Source organism: Parambassis ranga, chromosome 2 (genome assembly GCF_900634625.1).
Source record: "Parambassis ranga chromosome 2, fParRan2.1, whole genome shotgun sequence".
Taxonomy (NCBI): domain Eukaryota; kingdom Metazoa; phylum Chordata; class Actinopteri; family Ambassidae; genus Parambassis; species Parambassis ranga.
Window position 1 is genome coordinate 30,872,542 of NC_041023.1, and position 17,926 is coordinate 30,890,467.

At 43.9% G+C, this 17,926-nt stretch overlaps 1 protein-coding gene across 1 annotated transcript in view; it reads left to right on the top strand.

Annotated features, from left to right (window-relative positions):
- The first annotated feature begins 5,103 nt into the window (after positions 1–5,103).
- sema3aa (sema domain, immunoglobulin domain (Ig), short basic domain, secreted, (semaphorin) 3Aa) overlaps positions 5,104–17,926 on the top strand; it is a 31,934-nt gene continuing 19,111 nt past the window's right edge. Inside the window, exons 1-2 of the mRNA XM_028424060.1 lie at positions 5,104–5,281; positions 5,409–5,865. Of these exons, the coding sequence (XP_028279861.1) occupies positions 5,760–5,865 (106 nt within the window). The 5' untranslated portion in view covers positions 5,104–5,281; positions 5,409–5,759. The remainder of the gene's footprint in view (positions 5,282–5,408; positions 5,866–17,926) is intronic.

Sequence of the window (17,926 nt, forward strand, 5' to 3'; positions counted from 1 at the left end):
AGAGCAGATTTAAGCTCCCTGATTTAACTATATAGAGGGAATAATGAGCTCCTCCACTGTTGTCTCTACCCAACTTCAGACTTAAGTCCTCCCCCATTAAAACCTCATTCACAAATGGTGTGTTTTGCATTTACATATACATACAATCAAAAGGAATCCTTCAGGTCTTGGATTAAGTCCACCTCCCACCCCCCACTCCTTTTAAGATTTCGGTTGGACCTTTCCGCATCAGTGACGCTGCATGATGAGCTTCCCTTTAGTTGGAAGTCCTTTATCCCAGAACTGAACGTTGCATAGTCATTCACTTGTAACGTCACTCTTCTTGTTCTTCTTCTTTTTTGTAGTTATCACACTTCAGAGGAAGCGATTACACCTCTCCTCTGGTTACGCTGTTGCTCAACAAGCCTGCTAATGTCAGACGAAACAACTCCTCCATCCATCCTCCACCCCCGCATGAACGTCAGCAGCAGCAAGTCCCCGGCAGGAAATGATCAGATTTTTATGAATCAGTGTAACATTTCAGTCAAATCTCTGCGCTTCCTGTAAACGTTTTCCTGATGTGCCTCGAATCAGCGTCATCACACGACTAGAGTGGACACATCTGTGAGAGACTGACACGAAGATGGATGGAAATGTATCAGCGACGAGTAAATACTCCCTCACTGCAACAGATGTTACAGCTCGGGTGGTGTGTTTTTTTATTTCCCATGGTGCAATGTGGTTCCACTTTTTGTTTATTTATGCTGTGATTCCAGTACTTCTCCTGAGTGGATGCGGAAACTGGAAGCGCGTGTGTGCTTATGCGCAAGCCCCCCCCCTACTCAGAAAGATTACTCCGAGCTCCGTCATGCACACGTTGGGGTTGCGTGACCCCCATTGTAAACCTGCAGGGCGACCTCTGACCTTTTGAGAACCGATGAAATCAGGGGGGGAAACCTCCCATTTCCCTCCGCCAGCGTTCTGGGGCTCCGTTCTCTCATTGTTAATGAGAATGGGTTTTTAATAAAACCGCCACTTTCTTTGAAGAGGGTGAAAAGAGCATGCAAGAGCAGAAACAGGTGTCAGTGCTGGACTGGACAGATGATACGGGGATGAGTTCATATTTTTTGTGATGGTCGAAGACTTAGAATGTGTCACATAACTGTCTAGCTTTATTACTATGACACTCCAGATGTCTTGTCTGTGGTCTCTTTGTCTGGATTTTGGGAACATTAGAAACTGTGAGGTGACACTTTCACATGGTTCCGCAGACGTACTTTCAGGCTTCATATACTGTGATATATGGCTCATTGTGTGGCTCTGACATAGACACACGGGTTTATAGAGTTACAACGATGATCGCCTGCACAGATGGTTCCTTTTCCATGCCTACAGGTTCAGGTAAATCTGCAAGCCCGTTCACATGCAGATTGTGCTGCCACGGTGGATGCATAATCCGGGTTGTGCAGAAGCATCAGAGTCTTGGATGGTTTTTATACATCTGGTTCAGCTCAGGACTTCATCTGCTAACTTGAAGAGTGTTTTTTCCACTGCAGGAACTTGGGGCTGGTGGAAGATGGGACAGTGCTTAACAGGAACGCCTTTTATTGTATATCTTCACTTTTCCTCTCTTTTTTTTGTTAATTGTCTTGGTTCTATTGGTTTGCATTTTTACCCAAAAAAGAGCCCTGAAAGTGCACATATAATAAAATACTGTAACTGTACGACCAGATACTTATTTATGTTCTTCATACAGATTTATATGTCTGTACGTATGCAAGAGTCAGTGTCAACAAAGCTATTAAAGACCTCTTCTGCAGCCAGCATCTGTACAATATAAAGCAAATGTGCAAGGGGATACTGATCGGACTCTACGTGGACTTTTAGGTTGTTTAATGGGATTACGTGTGCATTTGTGGCGTCCATATCTGTCTCATAGATGCTGTAAGTATGGATTTGGTTGTAAACGATTGAAAAACACCCAAGAATGAGGTGCTGTCAGGCCTCTGAGGTGGTACTGATGATAGAACGTGTGTGCAGAGGAACAAAAACCACAAGCCTTATAGTGCAACACTCCGGTCTTAAACAAACTTTGTGACAGGGGCTATTAATTTTGACATTCCACTTGTGCAACAGATGATATATTGAGGGATCTCCCTTTTTTTGCAACCATAAGAGTGCAGTTAAAAGCCCAGAGTTGCATAGTTGTGCTGCTCTTGTCCTCCCTTGTGCAATAAATATTATCTGTATATTTTGTGCTAATATTTTACAGTTCCACTTTACATGCTTCATCATTGGTCATTTATTTGCTCATCACATAAGGCCTTGGTTCGATCCCCAAAAGGAAAGGCTGCTGTCATAACTCCCACTGCATGCTACTGTTCTTCCTCTGTCCCTCCCATCCCTTCCTGACCTTTTCCCCTCCCATGTCCTGGATGTGTCATCTGCTGAGTAAGGAGCTGTTGTGCGACCTCTGTTAGGTGGAGTTTGGGAACAGGAAGTGAATGGGAACAGGAACTCCTGCAGAACCATCAAGGATATGATGGCTGTTCTTACCTTGAACTTCACATGTGGAGACGGCCATTGAGAATTATTCTGCGTTACCCTCCGCGGCAATGGCCCCAGGAACAAGGGGGTCAGTTTGTAGGCGTACGTTAAAGAAGGTCAGAGGGCAGTGTGTGCGAATTGCAGGGTGGGACGTTTCCGACGTTCTCTCTGAAACAGACATCTGAGGTCGTGTTACCGTAATCATTTTCTCTAGAACATTAACAGCGCTTCCCATAGCTCCGGATGAAGATACACCGTCATATCAGTAACAGCACATTGACACTCGCCACACACACACAGACCTGCCTGACGCCTATCCCCTATTCGTTGTGGCCTCATAAGCAGGGTGTCTCGTGTCCTCTTCTATTTTTACCATCAGGCGCTGAAAGCCTCTGGAAGCTCCTTGTCAATGGGCATCCCATTCCACTGCCAACGGCGTGTCACCATCTATTAAGTCGTCATTACTCAGGGCCACTCCGGCTGCCCGGGTGACAGGGGGGTGTCTCAAATAAATCGGCAACGATAGGCCGAACTGTTGCTGCACTCCCTAAAGGGCAACCCATAAAGGAGTGTTCCAGCACATCTCACTCTGCCGGGGAGGATCGATGCAGGTAGCCATGACTGCTATTAGTTTGGCTAATGCAGATAAATGGAAGGACGATGGTGGATCAGGGCAGAGAGGGAGGCAGAGGTCGATGGGCTGAGCGAGAGAAGAGGGTACTTTAATATATCTGTCCACACCTCGTTTTGTTTTGGGTAAACACCTAAAAAGGCTGTTTGGACCAAAAGGGGTGATGAAATACGAGGCTGGGGGATGACATGGTTGTGGAGGTGAATGCACAATGGAAGGAATGCATGAAGACACAAACAGACATAAACCACTAATGTCCACTAATTACTAGAGTACTAAATTTAAAAGCAGCTCATGCAAATAGCATATAGCTAACTAACCAGACTGATCTGCTTTAGCTAGCATTTCAGTGAACAGGCTGCTCTACTGCCAGCTAGAATTTAGGCAACATAGGTTTTTTGAGTTCAACTAAACTACTTACATTTCAGAAGGAACAAAGTAAGATGCTAACAGAGCTAATAGCTCGCCTTAGCTTGTAGTTCCACTAAGTAGATAGCTCACTGAGAGACAGTTTGACCATCAAATCTGCAGCAAAAATACAACTTTTAAATGTCAGTTGATGATGACAAAGCTAACAACAATCTTTTTGTGTTGTCGTGTTTTTTTAAACACAGAATTTCCACATTATTATCAGGAACAGTAATGAGGATTATAACCATAAAAATAAAGTCCAAGATGTCATAAACTTAAGTTAGCCATAAAGGACAGATCTTTTCTGTTTCCTGCCTGTAAAGAAGGGAAAAATGCTACATTTCATACAACACATAAAACGCCAGCTGGATCAGATATACTTGATGATGCATCAACAAGAGTTTCAAAACACAAAACACTGGAGGAAGTCTGGTAATGTATATCTGTGGATGCTCTCATTCATCCAGGTCATAGTCATTTCCAAGAGTTTAAATGGCAATGTAGCGGTACCCTCATCAAAAGCGCACACTCGCCATGCTCACCAGTACTCAGGTTGTTTTCTTTTAGCTTCTCGAGGTGTGTGAGTTGACACATCAGCACTCCTGTTTATCAAAGCTTTTATCACCTCACCACTGCTGTGTCACCCCTCAGAGGAAGCAGGAGGTGCCTGCTCACACACACACACACACACACCAGCACCTGCAGGGGCTGGCGGGGGGGGGGGGGGGGGGGGGGGGGGGGGGGGGGGTTAAGATGAGGAGGAGGAGGAGGAGGGGGGGGGGTGTTGTTGACCTGCCTTGCTGATGTGAATGACTTTAGCAGAGACAGGATCCGTCTCAGACTATGCAGGTTAACTACCAGCATGTGTTCCCCCTAACCATTCAACTGGATAAGACAGAATCACTTGCAGGCATGTGTGGGAAAGTTGTTATTTACAACTTGTACAATATTTCACTGAACTCTCTCAGAAAAGGAGAAATATTAAAAAATATTGGAAAAATACTTAAAAAAAATGATTCTCCTTTTTTGAGGGGTTGTGCATAATATAATATAGAAAGATTTATTCTGTGTGCCGGGTCATGACAAAAATTCCTTTGACACCAGTTAAAAAAAAAACCCACTAACATCTGGCTTTTGTCTGCAGTGTGAAAGGGTCGGCATTCGTTCCCGTGTCTGCAGCTCCCATCAGGCAGTGATAAAAACAGGTTCGGCAACAAAACTCTGACCATTTAGGCAGCACTTAAATATTGTTACATCAGCATTAACCCTTTAGAGGCTGACATGTTTTGACTGATAGATATTTGTGGAGACTGCAGACATGCCTGTCGTTTCTTCATGCTCATCCGTGACATGATGTATCAATATTATGAATCAAATGAACATAGAAAGAAAGGAAGAGAGTTTTGGTTTGAGAGATATGAGATATTAAAGGAAGTGAAAACTGATGACTAACTAAAAAGGAAATAGTTGTGGAAGAGTGAGCACTATATAAACCTCACCATTCACAACACTTCCTATCCACTACGCTGGCTTCATCGGTGCTCTCCAGTCCCACCGCCCCCACTTCTCTCTCTCTCTCTGTCTCTCTCTCTCTCAGCTGCTCTCCCTCCCCTCCCCTCCTGTGGATGGTGTAGCTCTCTCTCTCATTCTCTCTCTCTCTCTCTCTCTCTCTCGTAGTCTGGTGGAGCTGCACACAAGGATTAGAGGGTTGCTGTGAGTGTCTGCTCAGAAGAGAAGGAGCCAGAAAGAGATAATATAAAAAAGGACAGCCTACCTATTTGTGGATAAGTGATTATTATTTACCTTTACACTGCCTTCTTCTTCTCTCCACTCACTCCAGGCTGAGGCACTGCTGAGCATTTCACCTGGAGGAGGGGAGCACAGATAAGCCAAGGGACTGTGCAGCCTGGACCTCCACACGGGGAGCCATGTGAGCGGCACCCCCAACCCCCCCCTTTTTTCCCCAACCGACTTCACACCACAGAAGTCCCACTCTGAGATTGGGGAGCACCACCAGGATTTTTTATCTCAGCCACCTCCTTCTTTCCCTGGAACCTCTACTTTCAGGGACTCTCCAGGCTTCCTGTGTACCCCAGGTGGAGGGACGCTTCCCGTCTCCGGGCACTGGTCCGGCCTGTGAGTGCCCCCCTGGACTAGAGGCCGGCCAGCCGGCCGGCAGCGCTCCAGCACCATGGATTACCTGCTTGGGATTGTAGTGCTGCTGTGCGCGGTGGTGCAGCCGGGAAGAGGAGTTGAGCCCAAGCACAATGTACCCAGGCTAAAGCTGTCATACAAGGGTAAGCCCATTCACTGCCCACCCCCCCTTGACTTAAGGTTATATGCAGTAGCTGCTGCTTTTAACCTTGTCTAGTTTATTCTCCTTGCCCATGGGTGCTCTTTTATGCTTTTCTTTTCTTCCATTTCTATGAATCTATTTCTGCCTCTGTGTTTGTCTCATTCACTCTTTCTCTCCCCAACCTTCCTCTCTCCCATTAACTCACTCCTTCCCTCTTATACTGGCTCTGCCTGTCTCTCAGAATTCTCCTTACAAATAGTCAGATTGGTTCCATATGCTGAGGAAAGGCTTCTTGCCTGAAGTTAAATGTATATATTGGCCCCTGTACCAATTTTCCCCTCACGCTGTCCCCTTACTGCATGGACCAGGCAGCACAGCCTCTGTTTTAATAGCTTCTGTCCCAAAAAACTTCTGCTTTGGTCATGACACAGAGTCCTTCTCTAAAGGACTGGTTCAGGTTCCCCTGACTTCTGATCACACCCGACAGTTGGAGAATTTGTGTTATTCGAATCAGATCATTTGCAGTACAGGCAGAGGAGTCAGAGGGAGTTTCGTTTGTCTTTTTATAACGTGCACGTGTAAGTTTTTGACGTATACAGCAAACATGTTATTCTCTCTGCTTCTGTGTTATTTTGAGGGGAGACTGCGGAGCGCCGGCTCTTCCTCTCCTCCTCCTCCTCCCTCTCTCTCTCTCTCCCTCTCTCTCTGTCTCATCTCCTCTCTCACACCCTACACTAAATCAGGCTCTTTGTAATAGCAGACTTTTCATCTCGGCTAGAAATAACTGGCAACATTTTTGGCATATTTTGGGATTTTTTTTCTTTTTTTTTGTCATTGCGGTTCTTAGTCCTAAAACATGACCGAAAGTATATGGCTGGGAGTGTGGTCGCTTGACTCTTTATTTTAGTCCCTCGTAAAACATGCCCTCTGAAAATTTACGAACAGGGCTTCATTCGCCGCCGTTTTTGCAGCCGAAAAACATGAGCATGCGGCTGAAAGTCCTCCTCCCTCCCTCGCCTCGTTTTTCGGTGCGTCACCCCCTGTCAGACTGTCACCGTGAAGCTTTTGGCTCCTCAGACGGTCATGAAGAGGGTGAATATGATGTTTGTCACTAATTCAATCTCTATATTTAGACCCTTAGCCTAACTTGTGTTTAGAGGCCTGCTATATGACATGCTGTATCCTTTAGATGAAGCACAACTTGTAATTTTGGGGTTTTCCTTTATCACCCTTTCAACTTTCTAAATGTGTATGATTGTATATGTTCTGAATCAAAATATAAAATGAAATGCGTTTAGACAGCGGAGCGGTTATGCAGGTTTCTGCATCTGTAGAGGGTTCAACAGAAGGTGAACTCTGTTTGGTTGTGTTGACATGAAGTTGTCCACAACAAGGACACCAGGACATTTAGATTAAAGTCCAAAGCAACAGCAATCAATGCTGAGGACACCAGAAAAGTCCTGGGCTTGTGTGTATAATGTAACAGTTTTTGTGTATTTACTCTTACTGCCAGAAGGGGGAGACAAAGAATTTGCACTGTACCTTTAATGCATGCTTTTATGCATGACACACAGGCTCCAGGTACATTTTAAAATAGTGTCCTCGGCTTCCACAGCTGTAATCCCTGTCTTAGTACCGCGGTCGGGGTATCACAGGTGATGACATACATTTACCGTGTGAGCAAAATAAATCTGGAAAGAATCAGAGCTGAACTTACCTGCTACAAGTCATATAAATACATCCCCTGGGCTCCATCATGTCAGTTCACACGAATAGCCGAGCCTCTAGGCATGATGGGAAAATGTCTTTCCCTTCTTTTACCCAGCCATCTGTTTGAAGAATGTGAATACATCTCCCTCCTTGCCCTCTTTTGTGATCCTCTTCAGTCTGACAAGTGAACACGTTGCTGACAACAGTACCAGACAAGAGTCTGTTGTCGAGCATCAAAGCCTTTATTGACTGACAGTACAAGTGATGGGTGTGTGTCAGCTGGGAAAGTGTTATAGATGCACTGTTGCGGAATTATTATTCTTTTTTTTTCATTGCTAAAAGTACATCAGAGCCTCGCTGTATATGGACGTGCGTGTGAATGTTCTTGCCACGTTTTGGTGTGAGGACTCGACACCCTCTCTTGTGATTTCCTCCCTTTAGACTGTAAGTGGTGCCTCGTTGTGTGCATGTGTGCGACAAAAACAAAAAAAAGTGTCAGGTCTTGTGTGTCCTCATGTAGTTAGACACCTGGTTTTATGCACGAGCGACCAAATCGGTATAATTTATTATACTGTTGAATCAGTGTTTGTAAAATTATGTGTGATTGCTGGTGTGTGTGGGAGCGTGCATGGGGTGTAAAGGCATGAGAGTGTATCATGTGCCACTTTTCTTTGTGTGTCTCCACTCGCCAGCATCTGCGCTTTGGGCCCACAGGTGTTTGATGGCTCTCTTGATGTCTGTCAGGAGACAATTCTCAGTTAACACCCACATTGTGGCGGACAGAGGGAGGAATGGGGGAGGATGGTGGTGGCTGAAATGGTGGATGGGGGGGGACGGCATTTGCTTTTAATGAAGAGAAAAGCTGGCAGACGAACAGTAGATGACGCAGAAAGGAATGGAGGCTGGTCGTTTAGCGAAGTGTCAGTCATCCCCGCTCCCTGTGCGAGAAGCGGCATAGTAATTAAGTCAAACAAACAACAAGGAGGAATTCTCCCGGGATGGACAGTCACACAAGCACAGAGCACGAGTCCGACTGCCGAGGCCCTTAAGTGGGACGATCGCATTAGTGGAAGAGAGACAGACTCCCATGAGGAGGACAGTCGCAGGAACTAGTTGTCTGTGATTCAATACAGTCCCATAGTCTCAGAAGAAAAAGTGCAATAGTTATGATGGTGCAAAGTTTTTATCAGATCAATTTTCAGATATTTTACTTGACAACAAAAAGACTTTATTAAACCCTACTACAGGATTACCTTGTGAACTTTCTATTCTGGAGCTTCTTGCTCAGCTAAGCCTGTTAGCATGGTTAGCATTGTACCTCGCTAAGGTTTAAGTCTGAGTTATTCACTCCTTATACAACAAATTGCTACATAGCAAGCTAAATACTAAACTAAATTGCTAGCTGCAGGTCAGCATTGCCATTGTTGTAGCTAATCGTGTAAACCTTTAGACAACCATTTGAGAACTACAAAGGTTTGTGCTTAACAATTGAAGTTATCCATCTCCTGGCTTGTACTTAGGACCAAAACGGTCCTGTTAATTCACAGTATTTTCATGTTGTTGTCTGTTTTTTACTCTGTTGCTGTAAAATTAGAGTTCCACATAGAACACCATGTGAGACAGTGCTGAAGTAAAACACACTGTAATAGATTACAAATTAAATTTCTTCTGTCAGTGTTCTGAGTCCCATGAAATCATTCCGAAATGAGCGCCAATGACTCCTCCGGAGACTTGTCCTCACACAAAAGTGAGCGATGTTCCTCCTCTAGAAAAAGGACAGGCTGAACGACTGCCGAGTGAGCAGTTTGAGAGGAGGAGAAATGGAGACAGGTAGATAAAATGACTTCTCGTGGGACGCCCGGCAGAGTAAATGATTTCCCAGTGGGGTCAGTTAGATGTTCAGCAGAGAGATTCTGGCTTCATGGTGGGACAGAACGATGATCACAAGAGTTAATGATTTTCTCTTTATCTTGGGACTAAAATAGAGCTTATACCTTCCTCACCTCGACTCGTAACATAAGGAGAGGGGAGGCAGAAAGTGAAACTCAAGTCTGAGTTAAAATAATCTCACAGAGGAAATGTTTACACATGATGTTGATATTTTGATATCAGAGAGGCTTGTGTGAAGAAGTGATAGAAGCATCTTTCTTTCACAATTGTAGAGGGGAAAGGAATACTCCTATGGATCAATGCATACCTGCACATCCCTGAGCAGCAGTCATCGGGAGGAACACTGACCCCTAAAGGTCAACGGAGGCACAGACGGTGAAGGTCTGCAACTGCAAAGCTGAACCCTCTTTTTAAAAATGCAGAGATGCTTTTAAAGGTCTCGTTAAACAAGCTGATAATTACACTCAGTGTGCGTCATTACGGAGCCCACCTTCTATGACACCCCCCCCCCCCCCCTCCCACCACCACCACCACCACCACGCTGACAAGGAGGAGCAGACTGAGAGAGGGGTGAATCTGGAACTGGCTTTACAACCCTTCAAAAATATAGACACTTAGTGTGGAACCGCAACAGTCTGGACTCGGCCCGTAATAACTTGTGTGTGTGTTTATGTGTGGGCGTGTCTGCTTGTGTATGAAAATATGTGCAGTTTTGTATTTTTTTTTGCTTTGATATATGAATGAGCATCTCGCTCTGTATGTGTCCGCTGAGGCTGACAGAGCGGATGTAGATAATTATAAGGTGCTCTCACAATGCGCCAACTTTGGAGATGCCTGCCTCCGTCGCTCTCTTTTTCTCATCGTTCTTTTTCCTCTTCCTCCACCTCCCTCTCCTGCGGCCTCTCAAAGAACCACAACGCCGCAGACCTTTAAGTACAATCTTCAAGCAGCCTGTTTGTGTGTGTGTCATTTTTTTTTTTTTTTTGATTGCAGCTGAGTTAATACATATCGTTCTGGCTATCCAAGTCTTAATTTGACACACACCCACACACACAGAACTGCCCTCATCCTTGCTCCCACATTCCAACAGTACACCGATGTTTTGCAGCCGTTGTGCCCCATGTTACATCTGAATATGTGTTACATTTTCCTTGCACTGACTCACAGGAACCCGGCCGCAGTGTTTGGTAGGCTCCCACCACCCCATTGCAAAGATGGCGTAATGAATGCGTGTGCAAGCGTGCATTCGCGCTTCGACATCCGTTGCCCTCACAGATAATTGTGCAATGGCACAACTCCCACTTTGCAAAACAAAAAGCCATTCATCACACCGCCGAGATGTCTTGACAGTTTCGTACCACATCAAACTTCTTATCTCAATGGGTGAAATTTGAGCTAATGCAAGAGGAACGAGTGTGTTATGGTGACCTTTGGTTTGAATGCGTGTCTGCGTGTCCGTCTATTACACTGCCGTTTGCTTTAGGTAATTCTATTTAAACAACAAAAAAAAATGTAATCAAAAACAATCTGCTCAGAGGCAGGAGGCAGCGACAGCGCTGTTTGTGTTTGTTCAAAGATTATACCGTGTGTGTGTGTGTGTGCAAAGCGGTTGTGTAAATTTTTAGCCTTGTGTGTACATAAGCACTGTATGGGCATGCACACAGGAAAAATATCCTGTGTCTGTGTGCATCTGTGTTTGGGATGTAGGCTTGGGTTACAGGCACGGTGCAGATTGCTGAAGCACGGGTATGAATGGGTCCACGCCACCTGCTAAGTCTTGTCAGTCAGATGGAGAAAGGGCGCACCGTTCGATCCGAGCGGAGTCATGTTACAAATGAGGGGGAACGTCTCTGCAGGAAGACAGACTGATAGACAACAGTCAAAGAAAGGGGTGTGGCAGACATAAGTAGAGAAATCTTTATTCGGACTTTACAGATTGTTGTTGCCGTTGTTTTTAAATAGAGCATGGCCGTGATTGCAGTCGGCGGATATACGCCGACCTAAAAACTGACCCTGAGGCTTGTGTACATAAGTTTGTTTTGGCTCTAAAGTTGGACATTTTAACATGGAGGTCTATAGAGATTGACTTGTTTTACAGCCACTCCTCTAGTGGCCATTTGAGGTAGTGCATGTTTTGGTATTCCAGCATCGGCTTTTGTTGCCAGAGAGAGAACTTGAGCAATCTTTGACACCATGTTCCGTCATTGTAAACATGGAAGATTGACTCACTTTTGGAGTTAAGTGGCTCTGAAGAATTTCAGGAACTCTCCTTCAAAGTTGTTGTTATAATTGTTATGGTAACCAAGGCTGCCTCTCAATAACATTGTTTCTGTATTGTTTTTCCTCATCTAAGACAACAAGAGCAGAATGAGATGTCATGAGAGGCACTCACATGTCATATTTTCTGTTTTGACAGTTTTTTTTTTATTTATTATCATTTTCCAGCTCAATTTCCCTGCTCAAAATGCCAGAATCCATTAATTACACATTTTTGTAACACGACACCCTTAAAGAATGAGCTGAGATGTGCATCTGTGTGTCTGTCGCATCAGTGTGTTTGCTGTCACAGTTTGCCCGGGTGGGACGCATTCAGATCTCTAGCCTTGCCTCATTAATTTGTGATAAAATGGCAGAGTTGACATTCTGCTACACCATACAGCTGACAGGCTGCACTAACAGGCAGTGGCTCCAGACATGACCACGCTAACCACAGCCTGGTTCCTCTCAAAGTTATGTCCATCAAACTGCCTAGTGATAGCACCATCTCCCTGTCTCAGCACAGCTTTGCAGAGAAGCCTGTGACATGTGAATGTGTATGTGAGTGTGTTTGTGTGTGTGTGCATGGATACACACAAAGCCAGTTTTTTCATCAAGCTTCCCTAGTGTAGTGATTGTGTATATTTGCATGTGTGTTTTCCTTTAAAGTAATGAGAAGCAGAGAAACAGAGCAGCCTGGTTCTACCATGAGTACTTAGTGGGTTCTCTGCGGTAGGCATGGCCAGGCCTCGAGCCGTCTGTGGTCGCAGCTCTGGTCTGCGGTCCAGCCGTCCAATGACAGGAGGAGACACACACTAATGAAATGGTTCCATATTCCACCGCTTTTGTTGTGTGGGAGCTTTTTTCATCTCATGTTTCTGCTGTCATTATCCCTGATTTCAAGTTTTTTTGTCTCTATCGTACAGTCTGTTGCCTTCCTCCTGTCCTCCTGCTCTTGTATTCCCCCCTCTCCCTCTCTCCCTCTCTCTCCCCCTCTCTCTCTCCCTCTCTCTCTCTCGGGGGAGAAAAGGAATGTTATGTGGTGATGAGGAAGTCTATGATGAATGGTGCTGTTTGGTGAGATTCAACACATACTTAGACGACTCATATAGATTCACTCTGGTTTGAGATGTGGTCACCTTTTCCTCCGTAGTCTCTCTGATAACTTGTCCTGCATTTGAACTTACACTGAGTCACTTTCACAGATCAGAATATGGAATGAAAATGTTCCATAAGCTGCAGAACTGTACTATGAACCGTGGCTCTGAGTCACTTTGCCTCATTTAATAGACCAGAATTTGAACAAAATGAGTATATTGTGACCAGTAATGGATTTTTAGGAGAAGTCAGCACTGGGTGTTAGCACTGTTATAACTCACTTATTGGACATCAGACTGAAGATTTCCAGTATGGTAACATTTGTGGTCTGCCCTAGAACACATGTTTTATGTGAAATGTGTTCTAATAAATGGCTTTGAAATACTATCCAAAAACTATATCCAATTATATTTATTGGAATTGAATCAGAACTGATCCAATAAACTTTTACAAATGCATGTTGTTGAGACAAAACATTCAAATGGCACTGCTTGTATGAGGGGGAAAATATTGTATATTATTTTTGTGTAATATTATATTATATTATATATATATATTATTATATATATTATATATATATATATATATATATATATTATATATATATTATTATAATATTATATTATTTTGTATATTATTATTATAAGACTTCATTAATTTATTTATCGAAGTTAATGCTTACACAAAAAATCAGTGGTCATTAAGTTTCATTCCCCTCACACTGTTGTGTACAGACTGACTGCTACATGTGCTGCAAACAGCGCTGAGACTATTGTAAACAAGCCAAAGCACGCAATATGATAGACACAATATATGGTGAAACTTATTTTTAAATTATTTGGAGCTTCTGTTTCTGCTTGACACTAAAAACAAAAACAAAGTTTTCATGCCCGTACATATTGTCAACATATATATATGTGATACCATGTCAGCGACAGACCATTATCAGCTCCCCGCTATATTAACCATGGCTTTAATGGAAAATATGTGACTGATTTAATGTGGTTATAGTTAAAATAATAAATAATAATCAACACACACACACACACGTTATTCTGTTTCTTTTCATTTTGAAATGAAACACACTAATTGCAGAGTTCACGGCATCTTGTATAAGGCAGCACATTTCCAGTCAGCGCTGTCACTCATCTGCACCTGAATGAGAAATGCAATGGCCCAGGTTGTGTTATACAGACGGTCACCATGGAAACCTGCCCACACCTGCTACTGTGCTTAGAAAGAGAGAGAGCAGAGAGGGGAGGTGAACTTTGGAGGCATGTGTGGATATCCTTGAGCTTAGGATAATATTTGAACACTTTGTTAAGCAAAGCTCTCAGCAGATTTCCATGAGGCGGCCGTCTTTTTTTTCCTTTTTTTTTTTGGTCTGACACCTGTGTTTTGTGGCTGAGGCCATCATGGGAGCAGTGAAAACGAACACTGCACCACACACAGAGAAAAAAGGAAGCAGGGATAGACAAGCCAAACCAAACCACAAGAGATATTACAGTGCTTTACAGTGTCTTTGCTTTTCTGAAGCTAGCCTTGTATTTGAAAGATAAACACGTACAAAATACTCTGCTGCCATTTTCTCTTCGGCTCTGCAGCAGCAGACAGACCAGAGAAACAGCACCGGTAAGTCTGCTGCAGAAGAAGAAGAAGAAGAAATCAGCGTTGAGCGGGTGTTGTTTAAAGACCTATTTTCCATGTTGAATAGTCCCCCTGGCTTGTTGAGCATCCACTGTATATATGAACAGGAACAGGCACTTGTAAAGCACTGCATTATTTTAATGGAATATTATCCATCTGTTGAATCTCAGTCAAGTGTTTTCATCTGTCAGGCTTTTATGTTCGGCGTCGCCCGAACACACACTGGCTCGGCTGCACGTACACACGTTCAGATAAACATCATTTAATGCCCTGTCGCCTTTCTTTCATGCGGTTTCATTATTCTGCTATTGCGTGGCATGTAGGCGTCTAAAACGCCTGCCTGTTTGGAGAATGGGGGAGTGAAGAGTACTCCAAAGACAATTGCACTTGAATTTTGAATGTAGAGCCAGGTTGTTTTCCATAATGCAGTATGACAGAGGAACAAATGATCATTTATTTGAATGAATTGCTTGAATTTGAAGCTGCGGCCCTTGAATATACAGAAGCATGTGCAGGGAGTGAATATGACAAAATGAAGATATATGAGTGTGGTCGGTGTGCAGATAAGGATATATTGCATGATGAACAGGCAAACTTTCACCATTCAGTCAACTACAAATTAAACCCCTAATTCCTGCAGGCACATGGGAGTGCAGGCAGAACATGCAAAAGCAAAGGACAGCAGACAGAGGGTGTGTGTAACAAGAGAAAGTGTGTAGCAGGGATCGAACAGTGAACAGTGTGTGAGAACCAAGTGAGAGAAGATGTGTTCGATAGTTAGTGTAAGCACGCTGTGTGTGGTGAAGGTGGGGGCACGTGGGATTGTGTATGAACACATGAGGGGAGTTGTGTGTCTGTGTGTGTGTGTCGGGGGTCCAGGGCCAGGGAGTGTGTGTGTGTTAGAGGTGGAAGCTGCTGAGTGTGCTCACTGTTCCACTGGTTCATGCTGCATAAGCAGAAATTGTGATTGGATTACAACTTAGACTGGGAAGACCTGAGTATGTTTGTGTGTGTGTATCCTTGCGCGTGTGTGTGTTGAGGCAGAACTAACTCAGTGTATACATTCAGGTCAGTGTTAATATATGCATGTAAGTTTATGGGTGCGGTCACCCTGTGGATTTGTGTTGAACCTGTTTTTCCTGCGCGCTCTCCATCTCCTCATGCTTCCATTTTCAAACGAGCGTGTCTGTGTTTAGGTTGGAGGTCCTTAGGTGCTCACGCCCCAGTTCCTCCGATTTTTCCAAACCACAGTAGATCCCGGGCCAGATAAAGCCTCTCTGTGTGTTTTTGTGTGTGCACAGGCCTCCTTGTCTTTGTCAGGAGATCACCACGTGTTGAAATATGTGTGTGTTATTTCTAACTTCGGTTCATCGGGGGGGGGTGACAGACCTCAGGCCTCTGCCCTGGTTTCTGAGGGTGGCTTTGAGTTTAGGTGTACAACAAAGACCTTATCTTGTGTAGCTGCTGGATTTTTAAATCCAACTTGACACTTTTCAAGCTTTGTGCTTGTGGCCAAATCAGTGTCTGTGTGGAAATCCTGTCCATCCTGTGAGGAAAGGCCGGCAATTCAGAAGATGACTTGGAGTAGTTCTTGGTGTTATGTGCCAATTTTACTTACAAAGATGGCTAATATCATCTACTGACATGCTAACAAGTACGAGCTAGCTTGTAAAAATTTTTGCATGTCCTGTTCAGTACACTCTTTGCACATCAAATGAGGTTATGGATCTGATTGGTTGAAGTGAGAATAAGATTAAGTTCATCCAATCATCAGCCAATTGTTCCTTCACAGACGCTCTTTCCAAATGGTGTTTTATAGGGCGACCTCCCTGATGGTTTCATGTAACAAACCGCACACTAACATCTGGCTTTTGTCTGCAATGGGAAAAGGTACGATCTGGTCACATCACTCTCCATTTATGGGTCTGGGTTGACTTTTTCCAGCTCATCTCAACCAGGAAATTCAGCGACATCAGAAACTGCCACCGTCCTATGAGCCTCTGCGTTGGTTTCTGGTGATTTCAGAAAGGCAAACACACCTGAGATTCTTTTAAAAGTCATGTACACATGTGCTAAAAAAGAGGATTAGCTGTTACAAGGGTCATCAGAGCCAAGATGGAAGCAAACAGAACAGTGGATTACACCCACCATCGTCCTCTGGTGTATTCATTTGCTTTTGCTTGGTTGTTCCTGCGTCTGGACATCCCACAAACTATTTATTTTTTCATTTCATTCCAATTTTTATGACTAGCTTGGCTGTCTGCCACATCCATGCCTTTTTTCTGTCACTTTATAGCTGAAACATAAGATGACCTCCTCTGGTGTCTGTCGACTGGAAATCGCATTTCCTGACCTCTCCTTTCTCAGAGCTCATTTCCTGACCCTGCGATGTCATGTCCTATTGGTAAACTGAGAACAATCTGATTGGCTACAATATGATAACAAAACCTTATACAGTAAATTCTTTGTTATTTCCATGTGAGCTTTAGTATGTTTGCTTTCCTATGGTAGAGAGAGCGAGAGAGAGAGAGAGAGAGAGAGTGTGGAATGGTCAGCGTAGGAAAGATACCTACACACACTGAAACCCACACACATACGCTCAACCCATCTGTGGTACAGTACAAATTCTCACACAGCCTCCCATCCACAGACCTCCATTCATGCCCACACCACCTACTCCTATTTCCTTCGCCTCAAACTCGAAATCCAACTGACGTAGGTGAGCTGCAACCATCTTTATTAGGTGACGGCCGCTCCCACCCGCTCCCACCCGCAGCCCCCAACCCCCCATGATCCAACACCGTGCCAGTACTCGGTACGCGGAGACAGTTGACACGCCACCTCCTCCTTCCTGCCCTTCCATCAATCCCTTCTTTTATGTAGACACAGATGTCCAAGATCTTACACACTGCGAGTGGGCGCAGATGGCTCCTATAGCAGCCCGTCAATCAGAGCTGTGCGAGGAGAGCAGGGAGATCACGATCCACTGGACTGCATGCGTGTGTGTACTGTATATTATGTACATTTTTTAAAGTTATATATATTGTGTGTGTGTGTGTCCATGCTGTGTGGTGTCATTGATGATGATGGATGACGTCTGATATGAGGCTGATAGATCAGAAGGTTTTACCTGAGCTGATACATACAGCACATGTGTTTTCAGTAGACCCACCACAGGCAGAGTATATACAGAATACCATTATAAATACTAGAATTACTCTATTTCAAATATTTGTCTACACATTTTATTATTTGTATGAAAGAAAATATGTATTATAAAATATACGGTAATTTTAAAGCCACTGAGCTCCTCACAAGAGTAATATAGTTATTAATTCCCCATTGATTGATCCCATTGATGGTATACTTATAGTAATAATTTTGTAATTTTGTATTTAATTGATCAAATGGTATTCAAATTGATGAGATATAAAAGATTATACAAATGCAAAAAGTTACAC